A 20,963-nucleotide genomic window follows, 5' to 3' on the forward strand; every position below is an offset into this window, starting at 1 on the left:
AATCAAGACCTGCTGCTAATCTGTATGCCACCCTCCTCCCACCTCCTGGGTCTCCCTGGCCAATACAGGTGAGAACCTATGTTTTACGGTTGTAGGCAGCCAGCTAGATTTGGGATAAATATTTGTTCTCATGTTTGTAAGGTGCAAACAAATAAAAGGTTTCATAGATGTTAGGCTCGGAAGGGACCTATTAAATCATCGAGTCCGACCCCCTGCCCCAGGCAGGAATGACTGCTGGGGTCATATGAGACCCCAGCCAGGTCTGTCCAATCTCCTTCTAAATACCTCCAAGGAAGGGGACAGCACCACCTCCCTTGGAAGCGTAGTCCATCTTTTGGCAACCCTCACTGTAAAGAATTTTCTCCTGATATCCAGTCTGAATTTGCCTGCCCTCTTCCAGTTTGTGGCCGTTATTTCTAGTTACACCAACAGCTGCCCTGGTAAACATCGTATCCCCTATGGGCCCCTGAGTGTGTAGGCAGCCACGAGATCACCCCTCAGCCTCCTCTTGCGGAGATCTGTTCAGGTCTCCCAAACAGTACACATCGGGTTTTTGCTGTAGGCCTTTAACCAGATGAATGCCCCTCCTCTGAACCCTCTCCAGGCCATCCATATCCCTGTTGAAGTGCGGTGCCCAAAACTGGACACAGTACTCCAGCTGTGGCCTGACCAATGCTGCATAGAGGGGAAGTATCACTGCCCTAGACATGTCCGTGATGCACCTACTCATGCAAGTATGGGTGCGGTTAGCTTTACTTATTACCTCATCACACTGGTGACTCGTATTCATTCTGGAGTCAACTATGACTCCGAGATCCCTTGCAGCAGTCATAGATTCATAGATTCATAAATGTTAGGGTCGGAAGGGACCTCAATGGATCGAGTCCAACCCACTGAGTAGCACGACAGTATGGTCCCTCCCAGGCTGTAGCAGTGTTGATGATTCTTCTCCCCAGGTGCAACACATGACACTTATCCTTGTTAAACTGCATCCTATTCTGCTCAGCCCATTTCCCCAGCCTGTCCAAATCGGGCTGGATTTCCTCCCTGCCGTCTAGTTTGTGTACCTCCCCCCATAGTTTGGTGTTGTCAGCAAACTTGGACAGGGTGCCTCCTACTCCCTCGTCCAAGTCACTAACGAAGATATTGAATAGCACCGGTCCCGGGACTGAGCCCTGGGGGACTCGGCTGCCTACATTTCTCCAGGTGGAAGCCGACCCATCCCCCACCGCTTTCTGGCTGTGCCCCATAAGCCAATTTTCTACCCACCGGCCTGTGTAATAAACTAAACAGTTGCAATGTAGGTTATTTATAAGAATTGGGTGTGACACTGTGTCAAAGGCCTTTTTTTAAACCTAAAACACCATGAGTAGCATGTCAGAAAAGTTTCAAGGGAGTTGCGATGTACAGTCCAGTGATGACACCCAATGCTAATGAGGCGACCTCAGGAAGGAACAAGGCTCCAGGCCTCGACTCGGTTTCCCTGCCACGTTCACGGGCTGAGAGATTCTCGTCTCAGAGAAGTGGGCTGGAATACGTACATTTCAACCCGAACTCTATAAAATCCCCACACAAAGGCAAAGACGTGGGAGTCAGGAACCGGCCTCAAGCCTGGAGGATGCACGGCGAGGGGCGCTGGCCCCCACGGGGCACTGCGTGCGTCCGGGTATGCTCTGCTGTATGTAGCTGCTCTTGGCAGAGGTGCTCAATTACCGAGGTAGGTCCCAATAAAATGGTGAACTTTTTTTTTGAAGAACTTGCTTTGGCTTTTCTTGTACTTGTCCAGAGATCTCCTGGGCGTAGCGTGTGTGCATCAGATGACCCCGGGGTGGGCACCGCAGGGCTCGGAGGCGAGTCTGGCCCGTGGAGGGCCGCCCGTCCCGCCTGACCCGGCACCCCGCGGCAGGGCCGCCCCGCTCCGCACTCGGCGGCAGGAGCGCCCCCAGACCAGCCATCCGGACCGGCGGCGGCCAAGCAGGAGGTGCTGCTCGGCACAAAGGAGCAGCGGCCCCGCAGACTTCTCCGCTGCCAGGCCCTTCTTCCTGCAGCCCACGGCCAGACCGCCCAGCTGCGCACAGCCCAGGCACGGACTCCAGGAGGGACACGCACTGCGCATGCGCTCTAGAGCCCGGGCCTCCCAGTCACGCGACGGAACTCTCGAGAACGGCCATAAACACGCATGCGTACTTGGGAAGAGGCGGTGCGTCACGTTTGCCCATCAATGGGCAAAGCAAGTACGCATGCGTGAGGCGCTTATCACTTCAATAGTGAATAGCTCGATGGTACTGACAAGTCCGCATGCGCAGTAGTCTCAGACGTAACACATCGACCGCCGATATTATGGATTGTGCGTACATCCTGTCAAATACCAGACACTGGCAGAACAGGAGCCATGGATGGGTTTCCATGGTTACAGAGGCTCAATGCGCATGCGCACTGGGAATGACCGCTAGGCTTCTCCGGAGTCAATATTCGGGGCAGGGATGAACCCCCCCGCAACGTTTCTCCCGACCCGGAGCTTCAGCCACGCCAAGTACGGAACTGGCGTGTGGGAAAGCAGCCGCCACGTTAAGCTATCAGTGGGGGACACCCACTGCGCATTCATGGTACAGAGTGGGCTCCCCATAAAGTGCCGAAAGCGTCTATATCAGACCACGAAAACACATGCGCACTCAGGAAGAGACGATGCATCGCGTTTGCCCATCAATGGGCAAATCGACTGGCCACGCGCGGGCTGCTGAAGGGTTGATCAGCTGGGCTCCGAATTTATCGAGGGTTCTGGATCCTGCGCATGCGTACTGGGCGCTATCAAAAAAAACCGCGATCGCGGCGCATGCCTCCGGGGAATTTGCGGACGCTATAAGACCAAGCATCAGAAATAGATTTCCATGGTTACAGAAGGAATGACGACAGGACGAGAGCCAAAACTATCAAGGCGCGGGTCTCGGAGCGCATGCGCACTGGGAATGAGCGCTACGGACAATACTGGTGGCTCCGGGCCCACAGCGGAAGCCACCCGGGGCCGCGGCACCAGCGTCGGGGAAAGTGAGGCGGCATTAAGCCATCACTTGGGGGGGGGGTGGGACCCAGTGCACATGCGCTGTACAGAGCCAACTGCCAGTCGCGCGAGGAAAACATCGACGAGCATCCATAAGCACGCGTGCGCCCTAAGGAAGAGGGGGGCTATCTCGTTTGCCCACTAGTGGGCAAACCAAGTACGCATGCGCACGGCAACGAGTGGCTGACTCGTGCTTGTCAGTGTGCATGCGTAGTGGTCGCAGTCGAAGTGCGCCGAACGCCAATATTATGGATTTGCGCATTCGTCTTCGAGTCATGGTTTTGTTTCCATGGTTACAGAGGCGCTGATTAGAGGACCAGCGCGGAAGCTCGACAAAAACATCGATGAGGGGCCATGAACACGCATGCGTACTTAGGAAGAAGTGGCATATTGCATTTGCCCATCTATGGGCAAAGCAGTTGGGCATGCGCGGTGCAAGGTTGCGTGAATGGAACACTGAATTGAGTGATGTTGCTAGTAAACCCACATGCGTAGTGATCCCAAACGAAATACATCAAGCACCGAGACTATGGATTGGTGCATGCATCATTGGAATACGGGAGCTCTGCCAAAGCAGGAGGCATGGATGAGTTTCCATGGTTACACAGGCAGTGATGACAGGACCAGTGCCGAAACTATCGAGTTGTCACCTCCAGGCGCACGTGCATTGGGAGCAGGCTGCGGCAACCGAACGCCGGCACCATGGATTTGTGCCGCAAAATGCACATGGGGAACGGAGAGTGATGATGAGGCCAAGCACTGAAAGTATCTATGGGTGAGATCAAATGGGCAGGGTAAAACGGGGCAGGTGCTGTGGCCGAGACCCAGGTGACCCCTACAGGCCCAAGAGCAAGGAGCGACCCCGTGCAGAAGGGGCCAGGGCTGCATTTACATCACATGGAAGAGCCTGAGAAAGTGCAATAAGAATCTGTTTCTCCAGCCTTTAATAATATAGACAAGACTGAAAACCAGTAACTGCTTTCTGGACAGGTGGGAAAGAGCAGCTCAAAGCAGCACCTGATGTTTGGTTTTGTGAACCTGCTGGAAATTAAACTAGGTCTGAACAGCAGAGTAAAACACAACAGGGCAAAGAGCATTCCCAGGCACACAAGGAAAGAGATGAGCAGTGCTCCTCTATTCCAGAGTTGTATCGGACTCCAGGGACACAGGCCCCAGCACATTGGCATCTCCCAAGCCCACAGAAAAACAAGTTCACTCACATTCCCAAAGTTTCAGTGAAACACATTTGCATTACACCTATTGCTATCAGAACAGTGATTTTAAAAACCCACATATAAATTTTAGGTGTAAATGCAGGGAAACTTTACAAAGACTTTTGCAAAGTGGAAACAACCTGCTGTTAGCCTCCTCCCTCCTGCATCTCCCCAGCTGGTAGAGGTGAGAATCTGTATTGTGGTGTTGCAGGTAACTAGGCAGGCATAGATAGAAGTATTTATTCTTGTGCTTTGAGGTGTAATGAAAAGGTTGAGTTATAGACCTGTCTCTTGCTTCTCCTTCTGGCTTGGGTGGTAGTACCTTACTTGTTAAGAGGGAATGGAAGGTCCAAGTTGATGCACTTGCCTTTAAAAGGCTGGTGTTGCACAGAACAAACTTTGGGGCAGGGGCCTTTCATGGAGGTGGGCTTTCTTGCTCCCCCTTGTGTCCTGATGCCCCCATGAGCAGATAGCTGGGGAGAGGAGAGGGACAGGAGGGTAAATAGTGTTAAGGGGGGCTTGAGAGGAAGACTGGTAGCAAAGGTGTAGAGGCAGCATGCAGGGCTTGAGAAGGTGGGTCCCCACCTCAGATGGGACCCTGGATGGCATGGCTCTTGCACTGAGACTGTGGAAAAAGGTAGTCAAGGACACAAAGGTCCCCCAGAGACAGCAGAAGGCCACAAGGTTGGGGTGGGGCCAAGGAAGGTTTTTTGGGGGGCAGACCCATGGGGTGTAGGGAGTCTTGGGGGTGGGGTGAGGGCCTCCTGGGGGTAGGCACTGCTGCCCTTAGGGTCCCAAGGAACTGAGCTAGTATGGGGAGGGGGCTCTGATGACATGTTAAGAGGATGAGTGGGAATCCCAGGGCCCCCCAAAACTTAGGGTCCCCAAAGGTCAGTGAGGGGCAAGGCTTCCTGCAGTGGGGTGCAACTAACCCGGGAAGGTGGGGGTGGGGCAGGGTGAGGGCAGCCATGAATGCTGGAGCCCCAGTCTGGTCTGGGGGGCCCTCCCCACCATCCCCACTCCCAGCCTGAGACCCATCCTGTACCCTACTACTCCTCACCTTGTTCTGAGCCTTCCTAGCACCCTCCTCTGTTGGTCAGCACCTGCAGCCATAATCCTGGCCTGCACCCCCTGCTCTCTGACCCCCCACCTAGACTTCCCTCAAGTCCTGTCCCTGCTCACCACCGCCTGGGTCTCCCTTGACTGCTGCCCACCCCCCACACCCGACAGGCGTTGTCCTGGTCGCTGCCTGTGCCCTGCCCCATGTGCCGTCTGCCAGGCAGGGGCTGTTTGGAGGGGCCGCTGCCCGCACTGCAGGGCCTGCCCCTGCAAGGAGGCGAAGGCCCCAAGGACGTCGCGCCTGAGAACAGCCGGGACTGGCCGTGCTTTGGAAGGGGCTGAGGGAGCCAAGCTGAGCCCGGCCCGGCGTTCCGCCGCCGCCGCCAGAAAACGAGGTCTGAGAGTGTGGTGCAAGCAGCAGGTGGGGGGAGGGCTCGGTCCCTCCGGTTCCTGGGCTGGGCTCGATCCCGGGCTCCAGGGCTGGGAGACTAGGTCATCCCGGACGCGCTTTTGTGCCCGGGCCCAAGCGCAGCGGGTCGGAAGGTGGGACCCGCGCGCCGGAAGCGGCCGGAAGCCCCGCCCCGTTGCTACGGAAGTGAGGTCACACAGCATGGCGGCTCAGGCCGGGGGCCGCTGAGGAGGCGCCGGGCCCCCGGGAATCCGCGTCCATCCTCCACCTCCCTGGTGCCGCGCGCGGTCCCGGGGCCGCGATGGTGCCGGGCGCCGCCAGTCTCTGAGCCGCGGGCCGCGCCGCCGCCGCCATGGAGCTGCGCGTCGGGAATCGCTACCGGCTGGGCCGGAAGATCGGCAGTGGCTCTTTCGGGGACATCTACCTGGGTAGGCTGGGCCGGGCGCGGCGGCGTTGCGGGGCCGAGGGAAGCCTCTGACTCGGCGCGGCCCGGGGCACCGATCGCCCGCGCCGTTCCTCCCCTGCGACCTTGGGCGCGGCGGCGCCCGCCTGGCCCGGCCGCCGGTCGCGGGGCCTTGCCGGGCCTACCCGAGTCCCCGGCGGAGGATGACTCGGGACCGCTCCGAACGGGCGTCCTGCAACCGGCCCGTCTTCCTGCTTGGCCGCGCCTTACCCCGGGGTGCGCGGCCTCCGGGAGCGGCTCCACGCCGGAGCTGCAGGCAAGGGCCTGGGGGCGACACGAAACTCGGTAGGAGCCAGCAGGGTGCCCTTGTTGCCAAGGCTGCTCACGGCATCCTGGGCTGCATTGCTAGGAGCGCTGCCAGCAGATCGAGGGCACCATTCTCCCCTGCTATTCGGCACTGGAGAGGCCACATCTGGAGTCCTGTGTCTAGCTGTCCACATCCTTTCTGTTGTGGGGGGCCCACAAGTTGGAGAGTCTAGCGGAGGGCAGTGAAAATGGTTCAGGAGCTGCGGGACAGGACCGGTGAGGAGAGGCTGAGGGAACTGGGCTGATTGAGTCTGGAGAAGAGAAGACCGAGGGGATTGAATAGCAGCTTCACCTCCCTGCAGGGGGGCTGCAAGGAGGATGGAGCTGGGCTGGTCTCAGTGGGGGCAAATGACAGAACAAGGAGCAATGGGCTCTAGGTGCAGCAAGGGAGGTTTAGGTTAGATGTAAGGAAAAACTTCCTTAGTCAGAGGGTAGTAAAACACTGGAACAGGCTCCCCAGAGAGGTGGTGGAGTCTCCATCCTTGGAGATTTTCAAGACCCAGCTAGACAAAGCCCTGGCTGGGATGATGGAGTTGGGGCTCGTCCTACTTTGTGATGACCTCCCTTCTAGCCCTAACTTTCTGTGATTTCTGTAAACTGCTTTTTTTGGTATAAACCCCCCACCCTGAGGCAGTGATCCCTCAATTTTGATTGAGGCCACTGTACCCCGTTGCTAATTTAAATGTTAAGCAAAGATTTTGAATGTGCTTAAGAGGAAGTCAGAATGACTTGGGTCTGTCTGAATTTATTTTATGTAAAATAAATGTTTATATGTAGCACGTTGTCTTGGAGGGAGGGGAGTTCTTGAAAACTGGGGTAGTTTTCAAAAGGTAAGTCAGAACAACGCTTTTTCTTGTCTTGACAGTGACAAAGTAGCCATAGGTCTAGTTATTTTCTTTTTGAGCTCTTTTGTGCATGTGGTCAGTGTAATAGATTTGCCTACAAACTATTAATTTTTTTCTCCTAAGCCACATTTTTAATTCAAGAGGCTGTATGTAATCAGAAATAACAGCTAAATGAAACTCTCTTTGCAGGCTCTCAAGGTTGCTTATCCTTGAGTAAAATGTGTACTCAATGAAAACTCCCTGTTCTAGCTGATGGCCTATGAACTTGGGGGGGTGGGGAGAAATTTGGGGGCTGTTTCAACGCCTCGTGTATAAGGCTGAGGAAAGTGGTGTGTTGCTATGTACATGTTATGCCTGTATTTCAGAACTTCCATTGGCTGTCTTTGGATTTCAGGCTGCACTTTACAAACGAGAGAGAGAGCACCTTAAACCTGGTGGCTTGGTGCCTACCGGTCTAAAAAATGGTCTGCAGAGGGAAGTCAAATCAGGCTAAGTCATGTGTGAATGTAAAGTAATAGCTGCTCCTAATGACCTTCCTCTGGATATTGTCTACACCACACAAACAAAGAGATTGTTCCTCTTCCCACAGCATTCTGCAATAGTTTCAGATCAACGGAGGCTTTTGAGTTGATATATAAAAGGAAACTGACTTGTATCTTTCCATTTTTGTGGTTCTTAACTATGGGAACAAAGATGGAAGCAGAGTGTGGGGATGGGCAAGTATTTGTATCGCAGTACTGTACTAGAGCTCTAAGGTATGAAGCTAGCTGCAGCACTACAGCATTAGTCCCATATTTTCTGTCTTAGACAATCCTTAGAGGGCATTGCTTGCAGTGCTTTCTGCTCGAGGGTCCTTCACCTTCAGATTGTGCTCCCTTTGGGTCCCAAATGACTTAAAACAGCCAATCTGAAAACATGATGGTTAAAGGAAGTTACTGTATCCAGCTAATGATGTGGATTTTTTTTTTTCCAGCAAAATCTAGTGGGGTTTTTGTCTGTTTGTTTGCTTGCTTGCTTGTTTGTTTTCAGGAACAGCCCTTTGGTGACTATCCTGAATTCCTAGTTTAAATCTTAATTTGTTTGACTACTTCTTGTTCTGATAGGGTGCTTAAAAGCTCACCTAGATGATGTTCAAATATGTTGACAAAAACAACAAAAAATCTGAGCCTTTCATGTTGGCAAACTTTTTTTTTTTAACTGGCATGTGCTAATTTCTTCCAACCATTTTAAGTAGGGAATAACAATTAAGAGTTGTTATATTAAAGGTTTTAACTAATCTATTTTCTTATACTGGTTCACTGCCTAACCATAGATAGCTTTTGATATCCTTCAGCAGATGTTAACGTTTCATCTACGTTACTGAGTTGGCTGTGTGTGCGTGTGCGCCTTCCATTACCCCTCTGCCTCTTTCCTCCCCCCAGTCCTTTCCTAGTACACAGTACAGGATATGCTGGAAGAGTAAAAAGAGTTGGGGAGGGACTCTGATGCGAGTGGAGGAAGGAGACTTGCCCAAATGTGCCTTTAGGGAAGGTAAGCAATTCTGCCCCAGCCCCCTGTGCTATTGTATTTCTGCTCCCCCCCCAGCTGTAAGGATTTAGAAGAGTATCCTGGTGACTACTTACAGCAATGGATTCAAGAAGTAGAATTTCAGCCGTACTTAAATTTTTTAAGTGACTTTATTGAGAACAAATTTGGGGTTTAATATGCCTAGGCCTTTGAAATTAGCATCCTGATAAGAAAACAAAACTGCAGGGGTTCTCAAATGTTTTTTAAATTGTACAAAGAATGTCCAATATAGAAAAAGAGAACAGTAGGAATAGTAAGCTGTTCTAATATTTGATAGGTTAGGCCAAAACTGGTATAAATGCTACAAGCACATAGCTACTTTGTGGCTTCTGCATACTGTTTGCTTTGCTAGCGAAGACTCCTAACTGTAAACAGCTAAAATCAGAAGGAGAGCATCTCAACATATTTCAGCCCTTTTTCGAAGTGAAGAAATATTCATGCTGTCACACTTCATGACAAATTATAGAAATTTTTGACCATGTCAAAGTAATTTTGGAAATAATATTTTCTTTATTTAGTGAGATTTTATACCTCCTAATTTATCTTTCCTGACTATCAGGAAACTGCAGCCTGCTAATTGAAAAACTGTTTGCTAGAGCAGTGGTGCCCAACCCATTTAGGAGCCACAGCAATAAATGCTGTTGGTGCTTGTCTTATATCCAGTTTTCTGAACCTGGATTTTGGTCACACCTGCTTTAGACTGTAACTCCTCCTGGTTTTAATCTTATCTACATAGAAGCAGATAAGATCAAACACTTTTAATAAATGCATGAGCATGGAGAAAACATTCAAACCCCAAATAAGAATGGTGGGGGGAGGGGTAGAAAATTGTATGGCATAAAACCTACTTTTTAAATCAAGGAAGAAAGAGGACTTGGAGCATTCTTTTTAAAAATAACATCTTCATGCTAGATATTTTTTAGTTTGCTGTTTGTACAAGAATGGCATGCCTTTCCAAAGCTCATGGGTGACCTTTACAAGAGTTAAAAGTACAGATTTAAAATGAATTGCCACTTACCACTGTATCCAGCAGAACTTGATCCCTTACAAAGCAGAACTTACTCTCATCAGACTTGATCCTCTGCAGCTGCTCATGTAGATAGGCTGTGCCTTGTGGCATTCTCACTGGTGACAGATGATAGAACAAGGAGTAGTGGTTTCAAGTTGCAGCAAGGGAGGTTTATGTTGGATATTAGAAAAAAACATGCTCACTAGAAGGGTGTGATGAAGCATTGGACCAGGTTACCTCAAGAGGTGATGGCATCTCCCTCCATCCTTGGAGGCTTTTAAGGCCTGGCTTGACAAAGACCTGGCTGGAATGATCTAGCTGGGGATGGTCCTGCTTTGAAGCTGGGGGTTGGAATAGATGTGACCTCCTGAGGTCCCTTCCAACCTTCATTTTCTATGATTCTATGCCCTGATGGTCAGCAGTCCATGGCTGCTTTGGAGTAGGGGAGGAAGGCAAACTCTTTATTGAGCTGACATCCTTCACAGTCTTCTCCACAACTGAAGGTGCCTCAGTTTTCAGGCTTTAATAACTGCTTTAATAGAGGAGGAGGGGTGGTCTGTCTTATAAGGAGGATCCAAGCCATTTGGAGCAGAGTAAATCAAATTTCTCCTTGCATTTAATCTGGAAACCAGTAAGTGGCTAGTGTGTATTGTGAAATGGTTATCCTGTATTGGCATTGAGGAAAAATACTTGATAAGTAGGCTTCTTAAGTTTCTGGCTTGATTTCAAGTATAGGGCCATCTAAAGTGTACAGCAGTAGTCAAGTACTGTGGCTTTAAAAGCAGGGGTCCACTTAATGAAGTCCAACTCAAAATAACTGTCATAGTATCTTGGCCACTTGGACGTAGTGAAGCTCTGTTACCTGGTATGCGTGGGGAATGGGGCGTGCCGGTAATCTAAAAATGCTGGTTACCATGAGACAGGACTTTTTGGCCGGATGCAGGGTGGGGGGCTGGCAGCGGCAGTTGCATGTGGAGCAGCAACAGCACAGGGTGGCAGTGGTGGCCACCTTGTGCAAGCTTCCTTCTCCCGCCTGGTCTGGCCGGGCAGAAATTCCAGTTAGTGTGTGCCGGTTACTAAAATGCTGGTTAACACAGCTTTTACTGTACATGGTTGCCTAACAGGAGCTGGGATCCAGCAGTGCAACCAGATTCTAAATAGTATAAATAGCAGCTACGCACTCTTCATTACAGCTGGATATACATCTGTCTTCATAATTTTCACTTGTTTTCCTTAGTTTCCCAGGATCATTCCAATCTTATTTAGAATGAGCTTCATCCAGCTACTAGTTTCTTAAGGAAGTGCTGTATTTTCTTGCATTCATCGTGCATATCTTGGTTTTTGAAGGCAGAACTTAGACATCCCCCCCACCCCCCCAAAAAAAGCCACGGTCAGCTGTGTGACAATAAGTCCTCCTGGATACATGACGCACTATACTTCCTGGGTATACTGGCTGCTAGCAGACATTAAAAAAAACAAACCCCAAAACCCGGTGCTTTACTTCAGACTTTGCATGCCGAGAAGAGGCTGGCTCCACAATGGGTGTATAGATTCGGTGCTGCTGTTTCCAGGAAAACCCAGTCTGCAAAAGTAGCCGTTCTGTCCCACAAGGTAGGGCCCCCAACTGTTGCAAGAGCAGTAGCAAGACTTACTTCTTTACTATAAACAATTCTTTATACAAGTTCCTATGACTAAAGTGTTTCCACTAGGGATATGAAAGGTTAACCATTTAAACAAGCATATTTATACCAGTAATGTAGTACTGGTTAACATTTAGCATGGGTCGCAGTCTAGCAGGGAAGGAAAACGGCAGCTCAGGACTAGGAAGGCAGCAGGGCAGGCAGGAGAGGGTGAGAGGAGGATTAAGTGTGGGGTGTGTGGAGGCAGAGAGGTAATGGAAGGTATATATAAACGTGCAGGCCAGGTCAGCAATGTGGATAAAATTTTAAAAGCTGCTGAAGGATATCAAAAGCCATTTGTAGTTAGGCAGTGAACCAGTATTAAAAAAAATTAAGGTTAGTTAAAACCCTTACAATAACACCCCTTAGTTGTTATTCCCTACTTACAGTGGTAAGGCAGCAGAACTCAGGAGCACACCTATGGTTTATGAGGTTAAAGAGTAAAACAAAAAGGAGGGGGTGCTGATGACTACTCAAGCAAGCAATTGCTTTACTGCCCCTTCGCAGACCAGAAAACCAGATAACAGGCTACTTAAAGTTTAAACCCATCCCCAACTCCCCTTGCCTCATCCCTCCCTCTCAGCATCCTGGCCCCTTGCCTGCTGCTGCACACAGCCCCACAGCTTGCCCCTGCTCCTGTGTGCACCACTATGATGCTGTGGGCAGCCAGCTGTTGCCCCACGGCAGGGCAGGGTGGCACTGGCCCCAGGGCTCTGCATCTCCTTGGTCAGGACTAGGTATGTTATCAGCAGGGATCCTGGTTTTCCGTTTCCCGCAGAAAACCACAGATTCCCCACTTTTATCAGAGAAAACACGGATTTTCCCTTTTAGAAGAGAAACCCACGGATTTCCCCCTTTTGCAAAGAGCTGTGCAGGCTGGCAGAGTTCCAACTTACAAGAACTGTTTGCAGAAGGGGCTGGGAAACCCTCAACCCTGCCAGGAGAGGAAGGGATGGGTGAAGGGCAGTGAAGTGTGGATGTTCACCAATATTTGTCACTATTCTTTGCCTGCTCAATAGTGGTATGCAAGCTGTGGTTCTCAGTAACTGATCTATCACAGATCGCTTTGAGGTTAAGACAGGAGTTAAGCAAGGCTGTGCCATCACTCCAGCGCTGCTCTTAATATTTCTTACCGCAGTGCTACATCAGATTGATGGTAAGCTGTTTAATCTCAGCCAACTCCAAGACAAAATCAAGCCCATCCCGATCTCAGTCATCAAACTCCAGTATGCTGACAATGCTGTGGTCTGTGCTCGCTTGGAAGCAGACCTTCAGGCAATCATCAACACCTTTACTGAGGTATACAAGAAAATGGGACTGAAGCTTAACATTCAGAAGGCAATAAGGTCCTCCATCAACAAGCTCTTAATAAGCAATCCCCAGCTCTGGTAATTCAGATTCATGATGAGACTTTGGAGAACATTATTCCTGTACCTTGGAAGTCATCTCTTACAGAAGGCTGAAACTGACAAAGAAATCCAATGTCACCTCAAACGTGCAAGTGCAGTCTTTGGACACCTGACGAAACAAGTGGTCGCAGGTCGCAACATCAGATTTGAAACGAGGCCATGGTTTATCAAGCAGCTGTGATCCCCACCTTACTGTATGGAATTGAGACATGGAAAATGTACAGGAGACACCTCAAGTTTCTGGAGAAGTACTATCAATGCTGCCTGTCCAGCAGTACTGTCAGTGCTGCCTCCCTTCGAATCCAGTGGGAAGATAGACTTGCCAACCCTAGTTCGCAAACAGATGCCACAAGCATGAGGTGATGTTCATCCAACATCAGCTTTGTGGGTCCTGAAGCAAATTTTATTCTCCCAGCTCAGTCAAGGCATATGCTCAAGAGGAGGGCAAAGGCAATGGCTCAAGGACATTCATTCTCAAGGCCAGCTTGAAAAAAAAGCCATGTAAACATCATGGGAGACTATTGTCCAGGGCTGCCCCAAATGGAAAAAGAGTCTGTCTGCTGCAAGGATCTCAGTACTTTGAAACCTTATAATGATAACAGAAGACAGAAAAGCGGGAGCAGTAGAAACAGCATGCCATGGACCAAATCAAGAATCTGGAGCCAGCCACCCCACACAAACACATGCCTGAGTCGGAACACAGTCTCCTGATCCCAGATCGGGATCATCAGCCATCTTCAGGCCCCTAGATAAAACAGTCATCCTCAACGGTGAGGGACTGCCGAAGAAGAAAGTTCTTCCTCTTTACCTGTAGGAACTTTTGCTACCAATACTGGTATAGTTTGTACGGACCTTAGCATGGTGCAGCATATGCTATCTTGGACGTGCTGTAAAACGCATAAGCAGTGTACAGACCAGTGAGTCTCAATCCTTGTAAACTCAAAGCACCCCTCCAGAACTTTTCAGAATTTAGTGGCACCACACTTCAAGACTAATCTCTTTTGTACAGTGCTTGCCTTCTCACACTGTTTGGTGCCCTTAAAAGATTCTTATGGGATGGCAGGATGGGCGGTAGCAGTCAGGGCATGCCTATAAGCATGGCAGGGGGTGGTACACAAGAGCTTGGTGCTGTCAGGGGCTGCTTGGTGGGGCAGATTGGGCAGTTGGGTGGTGGGTCATTAGCCTCCTGCAGGAGGCCAAAGGGGGTGACAGGCTCAGAGGCTGGTCTTAATTGAGCATAATGGTGACAGGACCCAGCTGTGCCTCACTCTTTCCACGGTCAGTCAGTTCCCAAGCCTTGCCAATGCAGTTGTCCTTCCAGGGACTTTGAATGCCAGTTACCAGAGCCATCCTTCCCTGTACCACTTCTACAAGTTTTGGGAGCATAGAATGAACTGAGTGGGGAGCATGAGCTGAGTTGAAAAGACATGGCATCTCATCTTCCCACCTGCCCACAGCAATGTGCTGCTCAGAATATGGGGTCAGTTGGCATGGGGGCTGTGCTTTTCATGTCTGTTAGTCCCCCTGTTCCTCTCATGCTCTTGGAGCTGGTGGGAGGGAGCATGGGGAACGGTGCCAAGATGTCGGGGCAGGGACAGGGTGCCCAGCATGTGAAGGGGTGAGCCCTTACCTCCCCTCACAGGGGCTGGGTACCGTAGCACTCTTCAGAGTACCTAGTGAGACCCTGGTTGAGAATCACTGACGTAGACAATGCATAATAGGTCTGGCATGGCTCTTTGCTTGGGGAAACATGGACTTGCATTCAAGACTGACACCATATAAACGACAGAGACTTCACAACCTTCCAGATCTAAAGCATTTTTGTCTTAAACCACTGGGATTTGATAGTTACTAATATCTTTCAACTATGTAACTCTAATACTAAACTCCAGATACTTTAATTTTAAGGGAACAATGGATTGAAATTGTCTGTCAGTATTTTGTACCCTGGAAAATGCAAGTGGGTAATAGCAGAAACGTTAATTTTTATTTAAAAAAAAAAAAAAAAACAGACATGGGAAGGACAGCTAGGGAAACTACTTTGGACCTTCTTGGGTTCCACTGTCATTGAAATTCTTTTCTGTTTTTAGGAACTGACATTGCTGCTGGAGAGGAGGTTGCCATCAAACTGGAATGTGTAAAAACCAAACATCCTCAGCTCCACATAGAGAGTAAAATCTACAAGATGATGCAGGGAGGAGGTAAGCACTTTCGTCTAATAAGGGAGTATTTTGTGGCTTTAATTATGGGTACAAGAAGTACTAATGTTCAAGTTTCCTTTTAGAGAAAGGGGACCAGTGCTTCAGATTTTTCTTTGGGATAGAGGATTTGCACCCTTCTGATATCACTGGGTAAACCAGACAGCACCATGTTCAGAAAAATATGTAAAATAGAACAATATATTTCTCTTTCTATCTTGTATTAGAGTTTAAAGCAGGTGGTTGTTGGATTTCAGTGTTTCATGCTGTTTGTGAAGTGTTCTGAATACTTATAAAGCTAGGATTTTTCAAGTTAAAAGGCAGCTTCCAGACATTACAGACCATGTGTGCAAATAGGAAAAAATCTATGAGGATATCATCTGCTGGGATTTGGAAATCAGATATTTAAAACTGAATTTGGAAAATTCCCTTACTGTAATAAATAACGCTGATATTGAAGGGCATTGGTAGCAGAGTAGCACGAGTCAGTCAATTTACTAGCTGCCTGATCTCCTATAATGGTAAAAATATGCCCTTTTTTGTGTCTTGTGGCACTCTGTTTATGTACCAGCAAGTCTCAATACTGGTCTTGGACATAAATTTACAGTTAATTTAGCTTTGTTAGCTGAATTGTCCCTAGAATTGCTTCCAAGGAAGGTAATGCTTTGCATATGACTACTGTTTATATAACCTATATGTTTGTGAGAAGCAGCATGTGATCATGTAACTAAAAATCATGTGGTAATGCAGTCTTGGAAATAAGTAGTTTATTCATTCATCCTTAATTTTTGCCTTTCCTTACTTAAGTGCTTATCTTTAAACAACGTTGATTATCTTAATATACTTGTAATGGAATAAAATGCTTGCCTCAGTGCTGCCACAGGCTTTGATCACTTCTTTTTATAAAACGCTGTTTTAAGATCTTCTGGAAGGGAATATATAAGGACAGAATACTGAAGGTAAAGTAACCTCCCAAATAAGGACTTGTTTTCACAAGGAAGCTCAGGAAAAGTAATCTAAATTAACCTAAGGTGTTAACCCAAAGCAAGCAATTTAAGCTCCATCGCTTGCAAAGTGAATTAAGCTAAATCAGAATCAAGTCACTAAAAATCTAAGTGAGTTTTCTCAAAAGTGTTTGATACAATTTCCATAATCTGCTTTAATGTGGATTTATTTCCTTAAGTGTCTCCTTGTGGATAAGCCCAGATTTAAATTTTCAGGATCAATGGACAGCATAATGTCTTTCAAAAGAGACTTCAGAAAGTGAAAAAAGATTGCAGAGTGGCAAGGAATATATTGGAGCGGGAGCAGGAAGGAATACATGAAAGGAGGGCAAGAAATGCATTTGAGAAGCATTTTTACAGTTGTATGATCGTGGATGTGGAAACTGTGGGGAGGGGGAGAGAGTTTAGTAAGTTAGAAGTCCTGCAGTAGAACTTTTTAGCAGTCCTTCTGCACAATCTCAGTTTTATGTTCTTCAAGCAGCTCGTATATGATGTAAAAAGATACAACTTGCTAGAAATGAGAATTGGTTTCAGTGTAAAAGTTTCCAATTTTCAAGACGATTTATTTCCTACATCTGTTTTAAATCTGGAAGGTCCGCATACACAACCTATAAAATATTTTTCTTTCTTCCAGTTGGTATTCCAACAATTAAATGGTGTGGAGCTGAAGGAGATTATAATGTGATGGTAATGGAGTTGTTAGGACCAAGTCTTGAAGATCTCTTCAATTTTTGTTCACGAAAATTCAGTCTCAAGACAGTCCTGTTACTTGCTGACCAAATGGTAAGAAACAGTTTTGAAACTTTGGATGGCATCTGTTTGGCATACAGAGGTGTTCAGTGAGAGAGTATGCTTACCTGTGTTATTTCCAGTAATTCAGTGGCAAATGGTATTTGCTATCTCTTAGAGAGAAGACTCAAATTTAGGTTTTATGATTTCTTTTTAAATATGATACCTAAAATCAAGTAATTTTTCTGTGTGTGCATTTTCACCGTGGGATGTCTTATTTCTTGGGCCTTCCATCAAGTACTTTTTGCCTTTGCTGTACTTGTAACACACACTCTGGCTCCAGTTTCCCACAAACCCCATGGTGTGGGGATAAAGGACAGATACTCTGTTCCTCTCAACTGCTTGTCTGAGATGGGGTTTGTTTGCAAATCAAAGTCGCTTAAGGCCTAAGAATTCCCAGCAATTACCAAAACAATTTCTCCACTTGTGCTATAGCTTTCTTCTCCTTACTATCCAGCTTTGCCACTGCATCAAGGTGAAAAAACACCTAGACTTCTTTGAGTCTCCAGAGTAATAGCTGTGACTTGATACCTTTCTCTCCCTCTGTTTATAACAGTGCCACTGTTTTGGGTTTGTTCCATTTTCAGTCATTACCTGACTCTTGTTCTGTGAAGTCAGAGTTCATGCAATGAAGGTGTCAAGACTCTTGCTAGTATATCTTTTTTGAGGTTCCTGATGTTCTCTGGCTTTAAACATATCTTTCCTGTTTAACCATATCCCAGCTTACAGCATCATTCTTGTCTGGGAAGGGCCAGCATCCTGAACTCATGTTCAGCATGTCAGTCGTTTATACATGGTTTCATCTCTCAGTATCTGCTCATCCGAAGACTCCTGGAGGGATGCCTTAAATTTGACCACAAACCCAAGGTCAAGATCCCCTGAACAGTGTCATATGCCTGGTGCCAGTCCTCATACTGATTTGTGTCAGCTTTAATGTTGTCTTCAGATTCTGCTTGCATTCCAGAGATAGGTTGCCAGCTGAGAGCAAGTTGTCTATCTCTTTGTCCGTAGCCCACCAACATAAGGCCAGTTTCCCTTGTCCCAGTGACTCCATGGGCAACCTTGCAACCTGTGAGGGTGACCCGAGGCCATCAAAAGTTACAGCACTAGGGGTTTATTAGAGAACCTCTGAGGGACTGAAGGTAGTGTTACAGGTTACCTTTAAACCATCACAGGCACTTGCAGTGGGAGCATACGTGTTAAAGTGTGTCATAAGTACCCTATAAACATTGTGCAGGATGGTGCGTGGCAGCACTCAGTCCCCGTCTGCCCGCACTTACCCCTTAAGGCCTTCTCGTGTACCCCCGGGGGTATGCGTACCCCCAGTTGACAACCCCTGTGTGAAGTTATACCACTTCAGGTTAGGGTTATCTTTGATCTCATTCCAGGGTATTGTTAGTTTGCTCTGGGGAAACAAAACACTTTTTCTGTTCCTCCAGCATCCCAGGATGCACCGTTCCCCAGCCCTTACCACTCTTTCTCCATGGGCCAACTTTCAATCCTCCTAAACCCTACTGCCCAGGGGTGTGGTGCTGGCCCCAAGCCAACATCCCCTCCCACCTCCAGGGAATGAAGCTGCAGCACACCCTGACCACTCTGAGCACCTAGGTGCAGGTCACCAGTTTGCTGCTTGTTCATTTGGGCACTCAGCTGGCTGGCTGTTGGTACAAGGTGAACAGTTAAAGCCAATTAGCCACTAATGAGTATAGGCAATTGGCAGGTAGTGTTGGGCAGCCATCTACCTCTCCACTGCTGCCAGCCACTGCACCATAGCTCAGATTCCTCACTGCCATGGCATTCACTTAAACAGAACCCTTATTCCAGGGGTTTTCAACCTCTTTTGGTTGGTGTACCCCTGGCAGTTGGTCGAGAAGCAGGGAGTCCCCTGGCTGGTCGACAAGCAGAGTGGTGGGAGGGGATCCCCTGGAGGCCAGAAAACAGGCTGGGGGGGAGGGAGGGGTCCCCGTGTGCAGCAGTGAAACTGGAAGTGCTTCTGCTGTTCCCCACCTCTGCCGCATACCCCCTGGGGCCTTCTCAAGTACCCCCAGGGGTACATAGACCCCTGGTTGATGACCACTGTCCTAGTCATTTGAATTTGCTCTGTCAGCACCCCCTTTACCCAACCCATTCAGCAAGCCCACTGGGTCTCCGCTCTGCCCTAATGTAGTATGCATGCAGTGAGCCTGCTGGGTCTTAACTCTGCCCTGCTGTAAGTGCTTACCCAACTGCCCGTGCCCCCACCCAATGCCAATTCAGGGAAATATGTGCAATATTTTGCTTGCTTGTTTGTTTCGCTCCTTTCTCTCTTCCTCATTTCAAACATATCCACTCCCCACCCCCAACTTTTCCCTTCCCACCCAGGACTCCTGGTGGGTGCTATGAGGGAAGCCACATGATTTCTCCCCCTCCAAGCTACATGCCACCCTTCTCCCTCCTCTCCCACTCCAGAGAAGAGAGAGTCCTGGCTCCTGTCCACACCCCTGCTCACCAGGCCCTCTGGCAGCAAGTCATGGTTGTACAGGTCTGAGATAACATTAAGCCAGGGTAGGAAACGTTTTTTGGCCGGAGTGCCAAAAAACATCACGATGCCTACCTCAGAAGGTGCCGGAGTGCCGGCATGGCAGAAAAACAAAACGAGGGCAAGGGGTACATGGCAGAATGCCCTGCTTGTGCCCCTGCCCCCCAGCCCTAGTACCCTACTGCCCATTGCCCCCCCACCCAAAGCCTGGCATCAGCTCCATGCTGGCAGTGACTGCGTGTGCGCTTTGGGGCAGACAGTGGGGCAGTGCAGCCCGCCCCAGGGTGTCCATGCAGTCACTGCCAGCACGGAGCTGCTGTGTTTGCAGCCTGCCTGCTGCTTGCTGCAGCTGCCTAGAGCCCGGGCTGGCTACAAACAGCTGCTCTGGGCTCATCGCCTCCCCTGCGGGGAGCAGGGGAGAGACGAGGGCTGTGCTGCCTCAGGCCTCTCCCCCACCGCCCACTCCAAGGCGCGCCTGCACAGGCTGATGCCAGAGCCCGGCACAGCTGTTTGGAGCCTCCCGGCTCTGGGGATATGTTGCCTGCTGGGGTCCCGGGCTGCTCCCATCAGGCAGCTGGGACGCTGCAAGCCCTGCTGGGAGCAGCCTGGGCTCCGTCGCTGGGAGCAGCTACCTGGAGCCGGGGCTGGCCGTAGCGTGCCAGGGGTTGCCGACCCGTACATTAAGCCTTGAACTGTAGTTGCTCTGAAACTGTTCTACGTCTTTGACAGCATACCACACTATAGATTTGAAATGCTTTAAAGGTAACCTCTAACGGCACCCTCAGAATTGAACGTTCTGGCATTGCATGCTAACTGCAGAAGGAATGCTGAGATGGGAAGTCCTGCTCTTCTGTGAATAAGAAAAGGATTTTATCCCCCTTTCCTCTTGTAGAACTAGCTTTCACACTTTCTCCAAAGCTGGCAGCCTTTGGGGAGAAGCTTATTAAGCAGCCTTGTGCTCAGTGAAAATGTTCCCTTCTCCGTCTTGGCTCTCATGCTCCTTTCTTAACATAAGAAGTGCATATGAGGTCAACACCAGTGGCCCGTCTAGCCAGATATCCCATCTCCAACAGTGGCAAGGGTGGATGCTTTAGAGGGAAAGCATTGAAGCGGACACAGGAGTGATCTGTCCACTATTCATTACCTTCCTTAGGATCTCCCATTGTTGCTTTAGAGATGCCAGGGGAAACCACTCCAGCTAATCTGTTCAACAGCTATTAATAAATGCATCATCTGTGTGCCAGCAGATTACAGAATTGCCATGGGACTGGGCCCAGCAGTGTCTTCTGGTTCCCCAGAGGAGATTGAGTTTTCAGCAGTATCATGCTCAGCGCCCTCCTAGAATGCTTTCACCTCTTTCTCACAACCACCTGCTACATTTTCTTTCCTCAGAGAGTTGGGAGCACTCTGTTTCCTCTTCCCTGACTAAAGCAAAAC

General features: G+C 49.1%; 1 protein-coding gene across 3 annotated transcripts in view; it reads left to right on the forward strand.

Moving 5' to 3' along the window:
- The first annotated feature begins 5,921 nt into the window (after window positions 1-5,921).
- CSNK1D (casein kinase 1 delta) overlaps window positions 5,922-20,963 on the forward strand; it is a 44,416-nt gene continuing 29,374 nt past the window's right edge. For 2 of the 3 annotated variants that reach the window (XM_019478278.2, XM_019478277.2), the window contains exons 1-3: window positions 6,332-6,488; window positions 15,108-15,218; window positions 16,854-17,002. In XM_019478278.2, coding sequence (XP_019333823.1) covers window positions 6,347-6,488; window positions 15,108-15,218; window positions 16,854-17,002 — 402 coding nt within the window. In that variant the 5' untranslated portion in view covers window positions 6,332-6,346. Of the gene's footprint in view, window positions 6,169-6,331; window positions 6,489-15,107; window positions 15,219-16,853; window positions 17,003-20,963 lie in introns of those variants that run through there. The other variant, XM_014598354.3, reaches the window with a different exon arrangement.

This window comes from Alligator mississippiensis, chromosome 8 (assembly GCF_030867095.1).
Source record: "Alligator mississippiensis isolate rAllMis1 chromosome 8, rAllMis1, whole genome shotgun sequence".
Taxonomy (NCBI): Eukaryota; Metazoa; Chordata; order Crocodylia; family Alligatoridae; genus Alligator; species Alligator mississippiensis.